The sequence below is a fragment of the Caretta caretta genome, chromosome 22 (genome assembly GCF_965140235.1).
Source record: "Caretta caretta isolate rCarCar2 chromosome 22, rCarCar1.hap1, whole genome shotgun sequence".
NCBI classification, from domain to species: Eukaryota; Metazoa; Chordata; order Testudines; family Cheloniidae; genus Caretta; species Caretta caretta.
In genome coordinates, this window is record NC_134227.1 from 7,760,024 (window position 1) to 7,776,099 (window position 16,076).

The 16,076-nt window shown below is 54.7% G+C and overlaps 1 protein-coding gene and 1 long non-coding RNA gene across 2 annotated transcripts; one reads left to right on the forward strand and one right to left on the reverse strand.

Annotated features, from left to right (window-relative positions):
* Nucleotides 1-2,157: 2,157 nt before the first annotated feature.
* On the forward strand, nt 2,158-4,798 carry LOC125625505 (uncharacterized). The gene is made up of 3 exons (XR_007353574.2): nt 2,158-2,430; nt 2,904-3,121; nt 3,539-4,798. It is a non-coding gene; the product is annotated as an uncharacterized LOC125625505 (long non-coding RNA).
* A 431-nt stretch (nt 4,799-5,229) lies between these two features.
* On the reverse strand, nt 5,230-8,419 carry LOC125625504 (prostate and testis expressed protein 4). Its single transcript, XM_048827660.2, has 3 exons — nt 8,016-8,419; nt 6,692-6,808; nt 5,230-6,191 (listed from the first exon to the last, which is right to left on the reverse strand). The coding sequence occupies exons 1-3, from the start codon at nt 8,065-8,067 to the stop codon at nt 6,076-6,078; spliced, it is 285 nt and encodes a 94-aa protein (XP_048683617.1). The 5' UTR covers nt 8,068-8,419; the 3' UTR covers nt 5,230-6,075.
* Nucleotides 8,420-16,076: the final 7,657 nt, after the last annotated feature.

The window sequence follows — 16,076 nt, forward strand, 5'->3', positions numbered from 1 at the left end:
TTGAGTAAAACACAATCTATTTGTTAAGTATGCATATAGAAATAACAATGAAGGTTATTATTGCACCTGTAACAGCCAGTAGAAGAACCAAAACGCACATATTAAAAATTGGCTTCGGTTTAAGCACTAAGGGCTTAGAGTGAGGTCTCATTGGAATAAGTGTTATGTGCTTAAGCGAAGATTATGAAGTTTAGCAATATGCATCTTGTGATAGGTCAGCAATGCATTTTGTGATATATGCGTAAACCACAAACAAGCAGATGCGTACTTTTGCAATGAGTTAACAATGGAGCTGTCTGCACTGACATATCAAAACTATGGGGACATTAACTGATGCAAGTGCTTGCATCGGTGGTTGGAAGTTTAACTGTGGTACTACCAGGTTGAATCCTTATCAAAGATGGACCCAGACATGAGAGGGTAAAATAGGAAAATGTGATTATCCAGCCTGCTGTTGGGGCACCAGGGGATGACATGAGACAGCCTGTCAGGATCCCTACAAGGGCAGTCAGGGCCAAAGATCAGAGCAGGGGCAAACCTGAGGTTGGAAGTAGCAGAGGAGTTCACAGCCAGGATCAGTCCAAGTCAGGAGGCAGAATCCAAATCAAACCGAGGTCAAAGCCTGAACTTCAGGAGCAAAGAGCAGGAACCATCATGGCACCTGCAGGACCGCCCCTTGGGTTTATATAGAGTAGACAGCCAATCAGAAGCCTTGAGGCTGCTGCCTGTCAAATGCCTTGAGGTGGAACTTTCCATTGATCTGCGTCCGTAGCAGATCATGGGAAGTAGAGAGCAAACTGGTCACAGTGACTACTGGGTGGCAGGCTGGAGCTGCTACCTACCTATTAGCTCTATGGACCTGGGTTCTGGGGCCTTATACAATGGATGGAAAGCCTGGCCCTGTGCCCTTCTCCTAGGGTGAGCTCCACTTACACTTTGTTTCCAATGGTCCATGAGGTTATAAGTCCACACAATGAAATACTGTAAGTTTGAACAAAGCAGGAACCACCTTACTTATGTACATTGATTTTTCTATTACTTCAGGTATATTTGTCTGTACCATCTCAAGCTCATAAAGTTTCTGTGTCCTTCACCAGTTGCATCTTCTCACTTACCTGTAAGCAGCTGCCTGGAAAAGAGCTGGTTATTTGTGACATGTGCATGCTTCACCCCAGTACATACTTTTATCATTGTAATAACTGATCTGATTTTTTTTCTTAATAAAATAGAACCCAACAGGCCAACCGACAGCTCCACAGTGACACAGGAACAGGTCTCACCCCTCATTCCCAGCTGCTGTGGCATTTTGCCACTTTTCCTCCCACTTGCACCTTTGGCAAAACGTCCCTGTGGGGAGGCAGGGCTGGGGAGTCACCTGCCAGAGCCACTCACCTGGGCAAGGAATGTTCTGCTCTGGGCTGCACAGTGACCATTAGATTGTAATTAGCAATTACCCCAGTCCCCGGCGGTATAAATCCATCTCTGTCCTCCCCCGGGAGCCAGTGCACCAGGTTTGCAGCCCTGGCTCAGCTCCTCACGTACCTGACACAATCGCACAGTTGCCCCCTTCTCTTGGCAGAGAGAAAACTAAAGATGAACAAGATCCTGGCTCTGGGTTTGCCAGCCCTGCTCTGCTTAGTTACAGGTAAGTCCCGAAACAAAACCCAACGAGGAGAGATTTCCACCCGTGGTAGGGCAGAGCTTCAGCTGGTGCCAGTCCAATCAGCTGAGGTCTGGCCTATGTTCTTTAGCGAGGGCATTTCAATTACAACCAAGTATCCTACCTAAAGGGCAGCCCGTGCCCTGGCGGAGAGACAGAGCCGCCCCTGAAAAGTCAGGCTGGCCCAGCGGTGACCTGCCCACGGAGGGATGAAATGAACCAGAGCAGGACATCAATATGTGGGAGGGGAATGGCTGGTTCCATGCGGCTGGGAAGCTGTTTTGGTGTCTGTGTCCGGTCACCAGTCTGGGTCTGGCTGCTTGTTTCCTACTCTCCCTTCTCTGTCCTCTCCCACAGCTGCAGCTCTCCAGTGCAACAGCTGTTTCATGCTGTTACAGGACGGCAGCTGTATGCTCGGCAAACACACTTGCACAGCGGCTCGGGGGGAATCCTGCTTTACCCGGAAAATCACTATAGGTGAGTCTGGGCAGCCAAGGGCCCCTCGAAATGCCATTTAGGAGCTGCCGGGGTGTGAGGGCAGAACACCTTACTCTAGACCAGAGGTGGGCAAACTACGGCCTGCAGGCGACATCTGGCCCACGGGACCATCCTGTCCAGCCCCTGAGCTGCCGGCTGGGGAGTCTAGTCCCCATCCCCTCCCCTGCTATGCCCCCTCCCCTGCAGCCACGTCACCGCGCGGGCAGTGCGGCTTGTGCCCGCCCACCTCCCAGGCTTTCCACTAAGCCTGTCCTGCTGCTCTGAGCGGCCTGGTAAGGGGGCGGGAGGAGGGGGAGGTTGGATGGGGGGCAGTCAGGAGACAGGGAGCGGGGGGTTGGATGGGGGTGGAGTCCTGGGGGGCACTCCCAAGACAGGGGTCCTGGGAGGGGGCGGTCAGGGGACAAGGAGTGGGGGAGGGAGGGATGTGTCGGGGGTCCCGGGGGGCCTGTCAGGGGTGGGGGTGTGCATAGGCATCGGGGGAGTCAGGAGACAGGGAGCGGGGGGGTTGGATAGGGGGTGGGGTCCGGGGGGGGCGGTTAGGGGTGGGGGTCCCAGAAGGGGGCTGTCAGGGGACAAGGAGCGGGGGGGTTGGATGGTTTGGGGGTCCTGAGGGGGGCAGCCAGGGGGCGGGAAGTGCAAGGGGGCTGATAGGGGGCAGGGGCCAGGCTGTTTGGGGAGGCCCAGCCTTCCCTACCCGGGCCTCCATACCGTTTCACAACCCCGATGTGGCCCTCGGGCCAAAAAGTTTGCCCACCCCTGCTCTAGAGTGACCCCTTGTGGCCAAGCTGGCCGCAGTACTGAGGAGGGAAGCTGGGGAGGGCCTCACAGCCCTGCTACGGAGCAGCTACACGGCTGTTTTTAGGGCCACAGTGCAAGCCCCACGAGCCCGAGTCTGTCCACCTGGCTCTGAGATGTGCTGCTGCTCGCTCCGTGGCCGCCACATTCGTCCCTAAATCAAGGCCGGTGAGTACGGGGACGGCCAGAGCTAGGGGTGGCCCAGCTCGCGTGGCGAACACGAGCCGGGAGGCTGGGGCATCAGGGGTGACCGCACAGCTAGCTGCTGGCGGATGCACCCAGAGGCCCGGGTGGGCTCGTCTGCCCAGTGCTGCCGTGGTTGCCCTGCTGTTGTCACCGGAGCTGGCTCCGGCCTGTCTACAGGGCTTCAGTCACGGCTCTGACTGCCCTGTAGACAGACCCTGTGACGCTGGGGCGGGTGTCCTCTGAGGACAGAGAGAGGGGCCAGCAAGTGTCCTCCCCGGGAGCAGTGCGAAGGAAGTGGCAAGGGGAGACAGAGGAGCCCTGGACAGAGGGGCGGGCAGCTCAGCTGGCAGGAGGGGCCTGTCCCTGGCACCTGGCTCTGGACTCTCTTTCCCTCTGCAGCGGGCTTTATCAGGCGTGTGGAGCGGGGCTGCACGTCCATCTGCAAGGATACGGAGATCACTGACGACTACTACAAGGACACCACCCAGTGCTGCACAGACGAGGACTTCTGCAACATCCACAACCCCTTCCCCAAATTCTCCGATTATGCCTAGCGGGAGGCTGGCAGTCCGGCCTGGCAGGAACGCCATGGTCTCCCTTCATCCCACCCCCCGGCTCTAGGTTAGTCTCTCACGCCCCTCGCCGCATGTAAAACCCAGCAGGACCCAAGACCATCCCCTGGTGTCATCCTCAATTCCCCGCTCCTGTCGGCTACAAACAATGTTTAAATTAGGAACTGAGCTCTACCCTCCGGCCCCGTCCCACTCCCCCTGGCCACGTCCCGCTTCCCCTTGGCCCCTCCCCGTGCCTGGCTGCCCTCCTCCCATCTTGCTGCCCCAGGCCCAGCACCCAAACTCTGGAGCTTTGCTGCTGTTCCATAGTTAAAGGTGCCTGAATCGGGGCGACACACCCTCCCCCACAGCTGTCGCTTCAGAGTCGCCGCTGCCCCGTGAGAATGTTAAGGGGAACCCCCCCCATTTCCCCAGACATCGCTCTGTGCAGGGTGGGCAGTTTGCCAGCTCAGGAGGCTGCAGTGCAGAGGGGACACCTAACCTGCCAACCAATGGGACCCACTCAATTCTCCCTCCGTGCTTCCCTGTACACTGGGCCCCAGTGACGCCCTGAGCCTGGTGTCTGCTCAGCGCAGACCCCTGAGACAGAGCGAACACAGCACAACCCACAGGTCTCTGCTCCAGACGGGCTGTAAGAGGGTCGCTACCAGGTTCTCCCCCAGGCAACAGGCTGGCAGAGCCACGCCTGGGACAGGAACCCGGACAACAGAGCGCGCAGGGATTTCCTCCTCCGCAGCGTGCCCAGCTCCCTGCCTGGCTGATCCCCCAGAGCCCCCCTGCCCTCGGAAATGAGTCCTGCCCGTCTCCCTGCCGTGCTCCAACCCCCACTGTGCCTGGGGCAGTCCCTGGTCTCTGAGTGATCCTGGAATGGGGTCACTCTCTACTGATCACATCCCGCCCTTGGTGGTGTAACGATTACGGCTGTCTCTGAAACGCCGCCTCCCCGCTGTGCCCAGGAACAGGTGTGATCCTGGCTTGCTGTATTTGCAGCTGAGCTTTTGCTGATGAAATGACTGCACTTATCTCCCTCTTTGTGGTATTTTGCTCTTTTGTTTCCTTGCGCAATAAACCCTCTGATTCTCACGGAGCTCTCAGGGCCTTCGTTTCTTCATACACGGTCAGGGGACACTGTATTTTCAGACCCACATTTGGGACAGTAGCTTCTATCACCACCCCTACGTGTCCAAAGATGGCAGAGGTTCTGCTAGGACATCTCCCTCTGGTGGGTAAAGCAGAGTGCCTGGCCCTGTGGCATTACAACCAAGTTCTTCCCATTGGGAGGGCGGGTCTAAGTGTAACCCTGTGTTGGCAGCAAAAGGGCTGCGTTCAATGTTCTCGGGGTGCCTTCCTTAGCTGACACCGACTTGATCCCCTCCCCAGAAATGAATGAAACTATGTACCCCACCCTGAGCACCCTTGGTGGGCAATTCTTCCCCATGCGCCAGGACCGAGTCCGGGGGTTAAAACAAAGAGAACTTTATTAGGGGAGGGGAAAAGGGGGTAGGGCAGACAACAGAACAAATTTGGGGAAATCAGTAATTAACAAATTCTAAGGAGGTAAGATTCCCACCCCACAAAGTATCTTAACGACAGTCCCACCCTCGTTCCTCCTGGCCTTTGGGAATGGTGGACGATATGCTGGCCCTGGCTGGGCCGTTGGCGGTGGGGTCCTTAACGCATGAGCCGGGACCGCCTCAGCTGACAGACCCAGCCAGCTCCATTAGCCACGGCTGTGGCAGGCTCCTCAGCCTCTGTCTGGTACCCAGCTACCGCCAGAGGAACAGGGAGCACTGCCCTGCGGGGTATGGCTTACATGGGCCCCAGGCTCAGGGCTGGCCCCGGGCATTCGGAGGAGCCTGGCGGATGGAGGGGGGATTGAGCAGGGCTGGCTGGGTGGCAGGCACGGTGTCCCCGTCCCTCAAACGTCAAGGGAGGGCACTGGAGCCTTCCCCACTGGCAAACTGCCCACCCTGTTCAGAGCGCTGCCAGGGGAGAGGGGCCCCTTAATGCTCTTGGGGAGGAGGGGGGCTCTGAATGACAGCTGGGCGGGGGGGCGCATGGGTCACCTTAACCCACGGCACCACAGCAAACCCAATATCCAAGGGAGTCATAGTGGGCCAGAGAGACACAGACAGGGGGTGAGCAGGCAGGAGAGGGGTCAAAGGGGAGGGGGCCATGGGAAGGGGAGAGGCCAGAGGACAGGAGAGGGCAGGCATGAGCCACAGCAGATCTTGGATTCTGGTGGGTTTTTAATCAGACTGGAGAGAAACCAGGAGGGACGGGGGGGGGAGGGGAGAACGTGGACTTCCTCCAGAAGTGCAGCTGCTCCCAAGTGAGTGGGAAGTGAGGGGGCGTCCATAGCCCCTAGGCGTTGCAGAAGTCTTTGGTGCAGCAGTGGAAGATGTGCCAGTTGTATGGGCCTATGACGTAGTCCTGGCAATTGCTGACGCAGCCCATCTTTGCAAAGACGAAGTTGTTCCCTGGAGAGAGAGAGAGAGAGCCTGGGCGACAGGGACAGATGCCTCCTCCCTGGGACTGTGCCAGAGGAATCCAGCATCTGGTCCAGCCCCATAGCCAGAGCATCCCCAGCTGAGATGCCTTTCCCTTTGTTGACGCCCAGGAACCAGGGCTCCGTTGTCATGCCCTGCCATTCCTTTCCCATTGCTCCAGGGGAAGACACCTGCCGGTCCCTCCCTCTGCCCTCAGGAGATTCCCACACCCCTACCCCTCATCCTCCTGCTCTTCCCTACGGCCTCATGTCACAGCCACCTGTCTGAACTAAGGGCTGAACATAGCTCCCTCTGGAGTTCCCCAGTGCTCCTGCCAGTCTGGCAACCAGGGCTCGCTCTAGACCTAGCAGAGACCGTCCTAGTTCTCACCCTGCCAGGGGCAGCACCTTGAGCCCCAGAGATGGGGCATCTCGTGGTGACTGAAAACAGCAGGAATGAGAGCGGGGTGCGTGCATGCCACATGCACCTACCTAATGAGTGTGTGTGGACGAAGCAGGATTCCTCCTGATCCGCCTTGCACGATTTCCATCCTGTGCACATCTTGTTTGGCTGCAGTCTGACACACATGTGGCATAGGAGGGCTCCCGCTGCGTGACAGGAGAGAGAAGAGAATGACAACTCGCCAGGCAAAGAGGGCCACTGGAGATGGGTGGGGAAACAGAGTCACCCATCTGATCAGGAGCGTGGCTGGGTGACAGGGAGCGCTCACTTCCCTCTGTCATAAGAAAGGCTGAGTGTGGATCGGCCTAGGGAACTGGCCCAGCCAAGCCCATGAAATAGAATCTTGTCAGGATACACACACTAGCTCTGCCTCGGAAACTGACTAAACAGAGGGCTGCGATATGCTAACAAAGTAAACCTGGGAGTGTGGGCGGGGGGGGGGGGGGGGGAGGGAATGGGAAAAATACCTTTCTCTCTGGTCCTTTCAGTTACAATGAGCTTTTATTCTCTTAGTTCAAAATATTTCAGAAACTGTGATTTCTATGTGGAGAGTGAATCAAATCAATCTGAAGGCCCATTCCAGTTTTTCTGTACTGCTTATGAAAGAGTCAGTGAGTATTTTAAAGAGCCTGGGGAAAAAACACTGTGCAGCATGTCAGCAGCCAGTCAGATCTCTCTATTCCACTATCCCTGTGGCAGCATAGAACTTTTCCTGCCCCTGTAATTTTATTAAGAATTTAAAATAATGTGAAAATCACAAAGTGACCCACGGAAGTGATTGGCACTGGCTGCCGCTCACCATTTTGCAACACACGTCGTCCAGTTCTTTGTCTTGGAGAAAAGGGACTGGTAATGTTCACTGCACAGGTCACCTCAGAATCCCCCTTGCTAGTTACACAAAGAGGCTAGATCTCTCTCTACCAACTGCCTGGATCCAGCCCAACTGGACTTTGCGACCGCCAGAGACGCTTCTAACAAGCTCATGGCCCTGCTGTATTTGGGCAAATTTGGGAAGCATGTTGCTGGTTTGCACAACTCAACAGCCCTGTCTCAGTCTTGTGAACCCATCTATTTCCCTGAATTGGCTTCAGAACACGCTGATGTTATCTGTCCCTTCACAGGGCCCTCCCTAGGCCAGCCTGGCTTTGCCAAGGCGTCTGTCCCTAATGCAGAGCACAGTCTGCTCTTACGCTACCGTGTGTGAATCCCTCTCCCTAACCAACAAAGGCCAGCTCCTCTGCTGATGTACATCATCCTAGCTAGCTCCACTGACGTCGAAGGGCCAGTTCCCCGATGGAGCTGAGGATCTGGCCCCTTTCGGAGTGAATAGGTCGGTTTTGTTTGGGGACTTACCCGTTGAGAAGTACAGCAGGGCTGTGAAAATAGGAACCAGCATCTTGCTCATCCTTCGTTTTCTCTCCTTCAAGCGGAGTGGAAAGTGGCACGGTGTGCTGGGCAAGTGAGAGCCCAGGCAGTGGTGCAGGGCAGTGGGCGGAGTACGGCACAACTCAAACACCAGCCGGATTTATATTACCCCTGGTGGGGCTGGGCAGCAGCCAGTCAGGGCCCATCCTGCGGGAAACACCCATGAGTTTCTGTTGATTAATAGTCATATCCCAGATCGGATCGGATGGTCAGCCCAGGAGCAGAGCGATTCCTGCTCAGGTGACCAGCTCTGGGCAGGCAGCTGCCCACCCTCCCCAAAGGCTGGGGTTGGACTGCACTGGTGCCCGTCGCCCAGGGCTCCCATAGGGTCCCACCCAATGCCCACAGAACATAAATGGTCCTTTTTAAGCATTAAACTTCTTGCCCCGTTATTGTGAATAAAACCTTCCAACCGGGCCCGATGCACAGCTGGCTGCTGAGTCTGCCTGGCTGAGACACACACCCACCCCCGGGGAGAGGGGAGCCAGCTGCAGTAGAGTTGGCCACAGCAGACTGACACCCCCTTGAAAGTCTCCCTGCTGGGACGTGGAGGGCAGCAGAGCTAGTGGCTCCAACAGAGAACGCCCTGGCCACAGGCAGAGAGTCCCACCAGCTGTTATGGAGAAAGAGGCAGCATGTGTCCCCAGTTACCAGCAGGGCAACTGGGAGCTGGGATGGGGGATCAGGATCATGGTGGGATGGTGGGCGTGGGCGAGCAGGACAGGAACCTCACAAACAAACCTGCAGCCCCCAGTGGCCGTGGGAAGGGAGAGCTGCAGCACCCCCCTCAGCTCATGCGCTGGGAAAGGTGCAAACTCCTCCAACCGCTGTGTGTGCCCCCTCATGCCCAGGGAACAGAGCCCCTGGGGATCTGCCCACCAGAGCCTGACCGCTGCAAAGGACAGAGAGGGAACATGCTGGGAACGTGGGTGGCAGATTTCCATCAGTATTTTTAGCCCAGCAGCGGAGGCAGTGCAGGATCAGAGGGATCCAATTCGCTTCGGGACAGAGTCTGCAGCTCGGCCCGTCCCAGGGTCACTCTAAGCCCAGCACAACGGGATGCCCCCTTTATGGAGTCGTTTGGACCATCTCAGCCACATGCTATTTAGTGTTGTCACCCTGGCTGCTGGAGGCCAATGCCCAGGCCCCAGAGGGACCTCACTGGCGTTAGCCAAGGCGTCCAACTCAAGCAATGACATTCCACCTCCTGAAACACCCCCTCCCCTGGCAGTTTCAACTGGACAGGGGATCCATCATCCAGTCCTGTCCTAAACCTGGGCTGGGCCCGAGAGGTGGCTGCATAGTCCAGCCTTCGGTGAAGGGGCTGTTAGCCCCACTTTTTATTACGGTTGCCCAAGACATCTCATTATAGGGCCCTGTTTTCAGTTGCTGATACCTTTGCCAAACTTTAGCTAGTTCGGTCATGGAAAATGTCAGTCTGTGTCTGCCTCTGGCTGAATTTTCTTGGGAAGTTTCAGCCAAAACGGTCCAGCTGTTCCTGAGAACAAGACCAGGGGAAGTTAGACATAAAGGTAGCTCTGGAACAGGCTTCCAAGGGAGGCTGTGGAATCCCCATCATTGGAAGTTTTTAAGAACAGGTTTGACAAACACCTGTCAGGGATGGTTCAGGCTCACTTGGTCCTGCCTCAGGGCTGGGGGCTGGTCTTGGTGACCTCTCAAGGTTCCTCTCATCCCTACACTTCTGTGATTCTATGTGGGGCTAAGAGGTTTCCCCGAGACTGACTGTAAAACACAGGGGCTAGGGGATTGATTGATTGCAGCTACCTGTGTGCACCAGCATCAGCAGGCAAGACAAGCAGGGGTGGGCATGGCCCTGACAGGAAGCTGAGAGACAGGGCTTCTGTTTGGGCACAGTGCTGGCTGGAAACGCAGACTTGGGTTTCTGGGCAAAGAAACTGCCTGCTGTTTGGTTCTGCTTTGTTTAGGGAAATAGGACTTTGTGGCCAGTCTTTTGACTAAACAGGATTGCACCAAAGAAATACCTGACTCTCTCATCAGTCTCTCCTCCTAATGGAAATGACCCACAGAGCCCCGAATACTGGCTAACTACTTGGACCAAAAGGGGTACAGGTTTGCGTTTGCACAGGCTGCAGCATGCAGTGCATCCCCATCTGTGCTGGCAGGGGGAGGGGTGCTGCATGGGGGCCAGGGTCTGTTAGCACAGTCTGTGATGTGCTGGGTGCACTGAGATTTTAAAGGCACTTCCTTAGCACAAGACACATGGGTGAGTTTAGCAAGGTAGCGACACAGACAGCACCAGTCAGATTTGTTTCCCCTTTGGCCCCACTTAGGACATTAGTGCGTTGATGCTTCGGCATGATTTGCGCGTACAGCACCTGACACAAAGTGGGCTCCTCAGCATTCTGGGTTCAGAGTGACCTTAGGACGTGCCAAGCCACAGTCTCTGTCCCCAAACAAATCAGTTCCATCTGAGCCGGTGCTATCCCCTCCACAGGGCTAAACATACTCCCACCAGCTGTCATCCATGCTCCCAGCACAACCCCCCACTGCATCACTTCCAGCCAGGCTCGACGGGCTCAGGTGGGTGGATCCAGAGCATAGCATTCTGCTCCCTGGGGTTGCATGGGAGCAGACCTGAGCTGAGCGTGGGCTGGCCAGATGTTTGGAGGAGGGGGAGAAAGGGTGTTTTGCCTTCCCACTCTGTGTGAGGGGGACTCTGTCCCATTTGTATGTTTCGGGGTTCATAGTACTTAGACCATCCCATCTCATTAGAGGAGAGTCATCAGGAACTAGTCAATGCCTCCTCCAGAGAGACACAGCTACCAAACCCTTTAAAAAAGTCAAGTGCTTGACCAGTTCTCACCACCCAAACCCCAACCCAGTAGATCTTTCCAACAGCTGCCCTGTCTCCAACCTCCTATAACAACTGAGACGGTCATAACCACGCTGGCCCAACAACATGGGGCTGCCTCGCAGCAGGGTTCATACCAGGGCACAGCAGAGACGACAGCCTCGTGGCCGTGGACGCAGGTCAGCTCTCTATGCCCCTGTTGCTGGACCTCTCCGCAGCCTTTGACACAGTGCACCATAAAGTCCTGCTACCTGCTGACACAGATCCCAGCAGGAGCTGCTTCAATGGCTCCAATCAGCCTTCTGCAGCAGAACTCAGAAGGGCGGTGGGTAACGGCCCCTCTCCAAAGGCCCCACTGTGGGTCTCACAGGGATCCCTCCTATCCCTGCTTGTCTTCAATGGCTGGGAGAGAGCATGAGAGGCCATGGGCTTAGCTGCCAGTGTGGCACTCAACCCTGTCTCTCCTTCTCAGCTCATGCACCCACAGCTACTGCTAACCTATCAGGATGCTACTGGAAAACAGTTCCTGGGTGAACCGCAGCTGAACCCCATTTCATCCCCTCCCCCACCCTTTCCCCCTGAACTGTCCTAATCCTGCAAACTTCTGCAGGGATGTGGGCCCCCGTGTTCCTGCAGTGTCATACCCAAGTCGGGGGCAGGGGAAGGGCCACACGAGCGGGTCCCATAGAGCCCAATCCTGCCAGATGCTCCATGCACTACTAAAAAAAGAGAACAGGAGGACTTAGGGCACCTTCGAGGCCAACCAATTTATTTGAGCATAAGCTTTCGTGAGCTCCAGCTCACTTCATCGGATGGGAATGCATCCGATGAAGTGAGCTGGAGCTCACGAAAGCTTATGCTCAAATAAATTGGTTAGTCTCTAAGGTGCCACAAATCCTCCTTTTCTTTTCGCGAATACAGACTAACACAGCTGTTACTCTGAAAGCTGCCCTACTGGTAGCACTCCCTGACAAGGCTGGCACTGAAAGTCTCGTTCTTTTCCATAACACTCCCCGCCCTCCCGAGGGGCCTCCTCAAAGGGACGCCGTGTGTCCCTGTCACACAGGGCCACGGCCGGTAACGGGAACTTGCTGTACAAACAACCTTAAAATAAACCAACTTCACCTCAGTGGGCCAGATGCTGAGCCCTGGGACAACGGGTCGATGGGGAGGGACTCTGGGCTCACACAGGTGTACCTGAGCTCAGGATCTGGCCCACCGAGTAACTTGGGATCGGATCCCACATTCTCTCCTCTCCCTCAGTTACACCAGCCCTCCCATCATACCCTTCCCCCGGCCAGCACCACAGTGCAGGGCCCTTCAGCCAGTTTGCCTCCTCCATCCCTCGGGCCTTCAGCCAAATTTAGTCTCTGATTAGCACAGGGGTAGGCAACCTGCAGCACACGAGCGGATTTTCAGTGACACTCACACTGCCCAGGTCCTGGCCACGGGTCCGGGGGACTCTGCATTGTAATTTAAATTTTAAATGAAGCTTCTTAAACATTTTTAAAAACCTTATTTACTTTACATACAACAATAGTTTAGTTATATATTAAAGACTTATAGAAAGAGACCTTCTAAAAACCTTAAAATTAGAGTGAATAAAGGAAGACTTGGCACACCACTTCTGAAAGGTTGCCGACCCCTGCATTAGCATGTTTATGGAGCAGCAGCCGCTCATCTGGGCAGGGAGCGTCTTGCCCCCGGTCTGCCATACGACAAGAGTCCAACGAGTAAGATCCCGGGGGTGCATGTTGGTTCCTCCCAGGACTCGCCTTTGCCCTGGGGATATCAATTCAGTTCTGCCCTGCCCAGCAGCCACTGAGCGAGGTTTGCAGTCTCAGGTTCCCCACTCACCCCACATGACTGCGGCTTTACGGAGACGAAGCTAAAGATGAACAAGCTCTTGGCTTTGGGCTTCTCTGCCCTGCTCTGCTGTGTCCCAGGTGAGTCCCTGAAACAAAATGGGGGCGCTGGAAAGATAAGTGCCTGGGCTGCAATGGCAGAATTCCTGGGGGGCCCAGGGAATAGGAGTAACTAGGTGAAATTATCTGGCCTGTGCTATACAGGAGGTCTGACTAGATGATCTATGGTCCCTTCTGGTTTTGTAATCTAGCCTCGATGAACCGGATCTTTCCAAGGTCTGCGAGCAGCAGATCACAGCACCAAACACCCCCACTGTGCTAGTCCATTCCATGCAGCAAATCCAAGCTGCCTGTGGAGAGCCACTGGAGACATGGAGCACAGCTAACAAAGCGGTCCAGCGGTGATTGTCCTCGTGTTGCGTGCACAGGGTATTGCATGAACAGTTCCTGCATTTCACTGCTAGATGGTGACTAACAGCATTTGTCTCCTGTGTAACTAAACCCTGTCAGAAACTGGCAACTGGCTTCCTCTGGGCACTGGAGAGACTGCTTAGCAGTCGCGGGGAGAACAGTCCCCACTTGTCTTTGTGTTACCTGCCTCTGTCCTTAGGGATTGGGAACCAACTATTGCCCAGCCTTGCCTCCTGTGTAATACCCTCTAACACGTTTGCTTCCCCCTAGTGGAGGAACATTGGCATGTGCTACTGCCAGCCCAGGGAATTTACCTTTATCACGAGCAGACTCTTTTGCCTGGCTTGCTTCTCCACAGGCCTCTTCTTTGGCTCCATCTGCGGGTGGTCTTTGTCATCACATGACACACTCTCCATGGCAGGTGCATGGGGAATTCTGTGGCCTTCTCTGCTAACTGCTTCCTGTCTGGCTCTGTGTGGGTTTTTCCTCCTTTTTCCTGCAGCTGAAGTCCTTCGATGTATCGTTTGCCAAAACAAGATTCCCATCTTCGGCTGCATCAAAGGACAGGGCATTTGCCACCTTCCGCCAGGGCTGCCCTGCAAACTCATCAGAGTCTATACCAGTATGTACCAAAATGGGCACTCCCCACGGGGTGGTTTATATCAGCTCAGGCTGCCTCTCTCTCAGTTGGGCCCCAAATGAGACGGGACAGGGAGAAAAGGCATGCTGTACCCTTAGTGACCCCTTGTGGCCAAGAAATGCGATGAGTCTCACCTTCTGGCTGGGTGTCCAGGCAAGGGCTGTCGGAGTTACCTATACCTATTCTATTTAACCCCTGCTTGCAGAGCTGTAGGGTAAGGAGCTTGAAGTGACAGTAATGGGTTATGAAAAGCTATTTCCCTCTCTCCAAGGAGGGTCCATCTTAGGGCCAAGACGGGAAGAGGACTGGCTTTGGGAAGGCAGCTCAACTGCATGCACACAGGGCCAGCAGGACCCATGAGGGTCAATGGAGACACTGGACCCATGGCCAAAGGGGGCCTTATTCACAAGTCCCAGCCCAGCTGCAGACCATGCAGTGCCATAGTGGCTGCGCTGCACTGGCAAACAAGGGGAGCTGCCCAGGCAGAGGACACAGACTAGTACTGGCCACTTCTTTAGCACCTCCCCCATCCAAGGAGCTCAAATGGTGAAATCAACGAATGGAAGCCACAACATGCCGGGGGGGATAGGTGAGACTATATGGGACACATCACCCAATTCTGAAAGGCAGTCACCCTGGGGAACGTGGCAGCCGTTTAACCAGGGACAGCACTTTAGGGCAGGAAATAAAGAAGAATCCTGTAGCCCAGTGAAACGACATTAGGAACAGTGCACCCAAAGGTTGTGTGTGGCTGGGACACCAGCGTTTACTCCCTTCTTCCTATCAGAGGGAAGCTGGGAGCTTCAGTGATCACCTGGGAGCGCAGTACATCTTAATCTTGACATGACCTACTTTGGGGGTTCAGCCTGGATCCCAGCATTAAGTAGCTGGCTTAGCTTTTTGTCCCCATCTCCAGTGTGTACCCAAACACTGAGCTCACAAAGTAGGACTGAAGAATGTTGGTTGGTTGCTGTGCTATTGCTGGAAGTGGTCCTTTGGAGAAGACTTTAAATCAAGCTCTAGTCTGCCCCAGCAGAAGTTAGCCATTTCCCCCAGCACTGAGTTATGTGGATAACCCCATGAGTCCTGATCTGTCATGATCCATATGTGTTCACACAGTAGAGCTGGGCAGCAAGAGCAGTTCTTTACCTCCGTGTTCTTTCGAGGGTCAGCACTCTCATCTCTTTCTTGGCCCACATGTCTTGTTAGCCTAAATGTTAGTCTAGCCCTGTGAGCGGAGAGAGGAAGTGAGTACATAAACTATTTCTGGTTAGACACTCCACCTTTGCCACTGAGTTGAACTGAGCAGGCACTTGTGAGAATCTTGGAAGGAGCCCTCATTCCTGGGTGCATTGTCCTGATGTGTTTTTCCTCCCTACACAGCAGGCATCCAATTTTCTTCACAGGTAGATTGTACTATGCAAAGTGACAGATGCAACATCATGGAGCCAACGAAGTCTGGCCACCACCAAATTTCCTGCTGCAACACTGATTTCTGCAACAATTAGAACTACCAACAGCACCAATGTGGATCTCCACCTCGTGGAATTGCGGGGCCTGCATCCTCCATGCTATAGGGATCCCAAGCCCTTCTCTCATCCCCCATCTCAGGCTTCAAGATGCCTCCACAATCCAAGACCACCACCTAGGACCTCGCTGCCTTTATGGTGCTAATTTGACATTTCCAAAACGATCCTAACTCTGAAAACTCTTGCCATACATGGCACTAACAGGCTCGCTGCCAGACTGACTCAGCCACAATCGAGGTCCTCACAGCTGGGAGCTCATATACCTCTGCCTTACTCAGCAGAGATCCCAGTTAGCTGCATTCACACCCACACCCCTGCCTCGCTGATTATCCCATTTCACCATTCCCTCAGGCAAAAGATAGTAATGTGGGCTAGTGGAGAGAGCACAGGCAAGGAACTCTGGAGTTCCAGTTCCAGCTCTACTAGCTGTATTCTAGGGCAGGTCCCCTCACCTTTGCACGTCTTACGCCTTGTTTATGCTAGGAGATTTGCACTAGTTTGCCCAAATCAATTTAAAATCTATTTAAAACTAATGCAACCTTTAACATCCATATATTTAAACCAGTGAAACTGTCACTTAAATCACTTTAACTTGCATCAGTAATTACTGAGGGAAGCTAAAAAGATGCAAGTTAAACTGGTTTAAGTGCATCTACATTAGGGGCTTGCACCAGCTTACCTACACCAATTTAGGTCTTGAATCGATTTAGC

Excerpts from the sequence above, each read along its gene's own strand:
- LOC125625504 (XM_048827660.2), bottom strand. The coding sequence starts at position 8,067 with ATGAGCAAGATGCTGGTTCCTATTTTCACAGCCCTGCTGTACTTCTCA. Across the intron at positions 6,809-8,015 it reads CCTGCTGTACTTCTCAACGG|CGGGAGCCCTCCTATGCCAC; the intron begins GTAAGTCCCCAA and ends CCTGTCACGCAG. Across the intron at positions 6,192-6,691 it reads CGTCCACACACACTCATTAG|GGAACAACTTCGTCTTTGCA; the intron begins GTAGGTGCATGT and ends CTCTCTCTCCAG.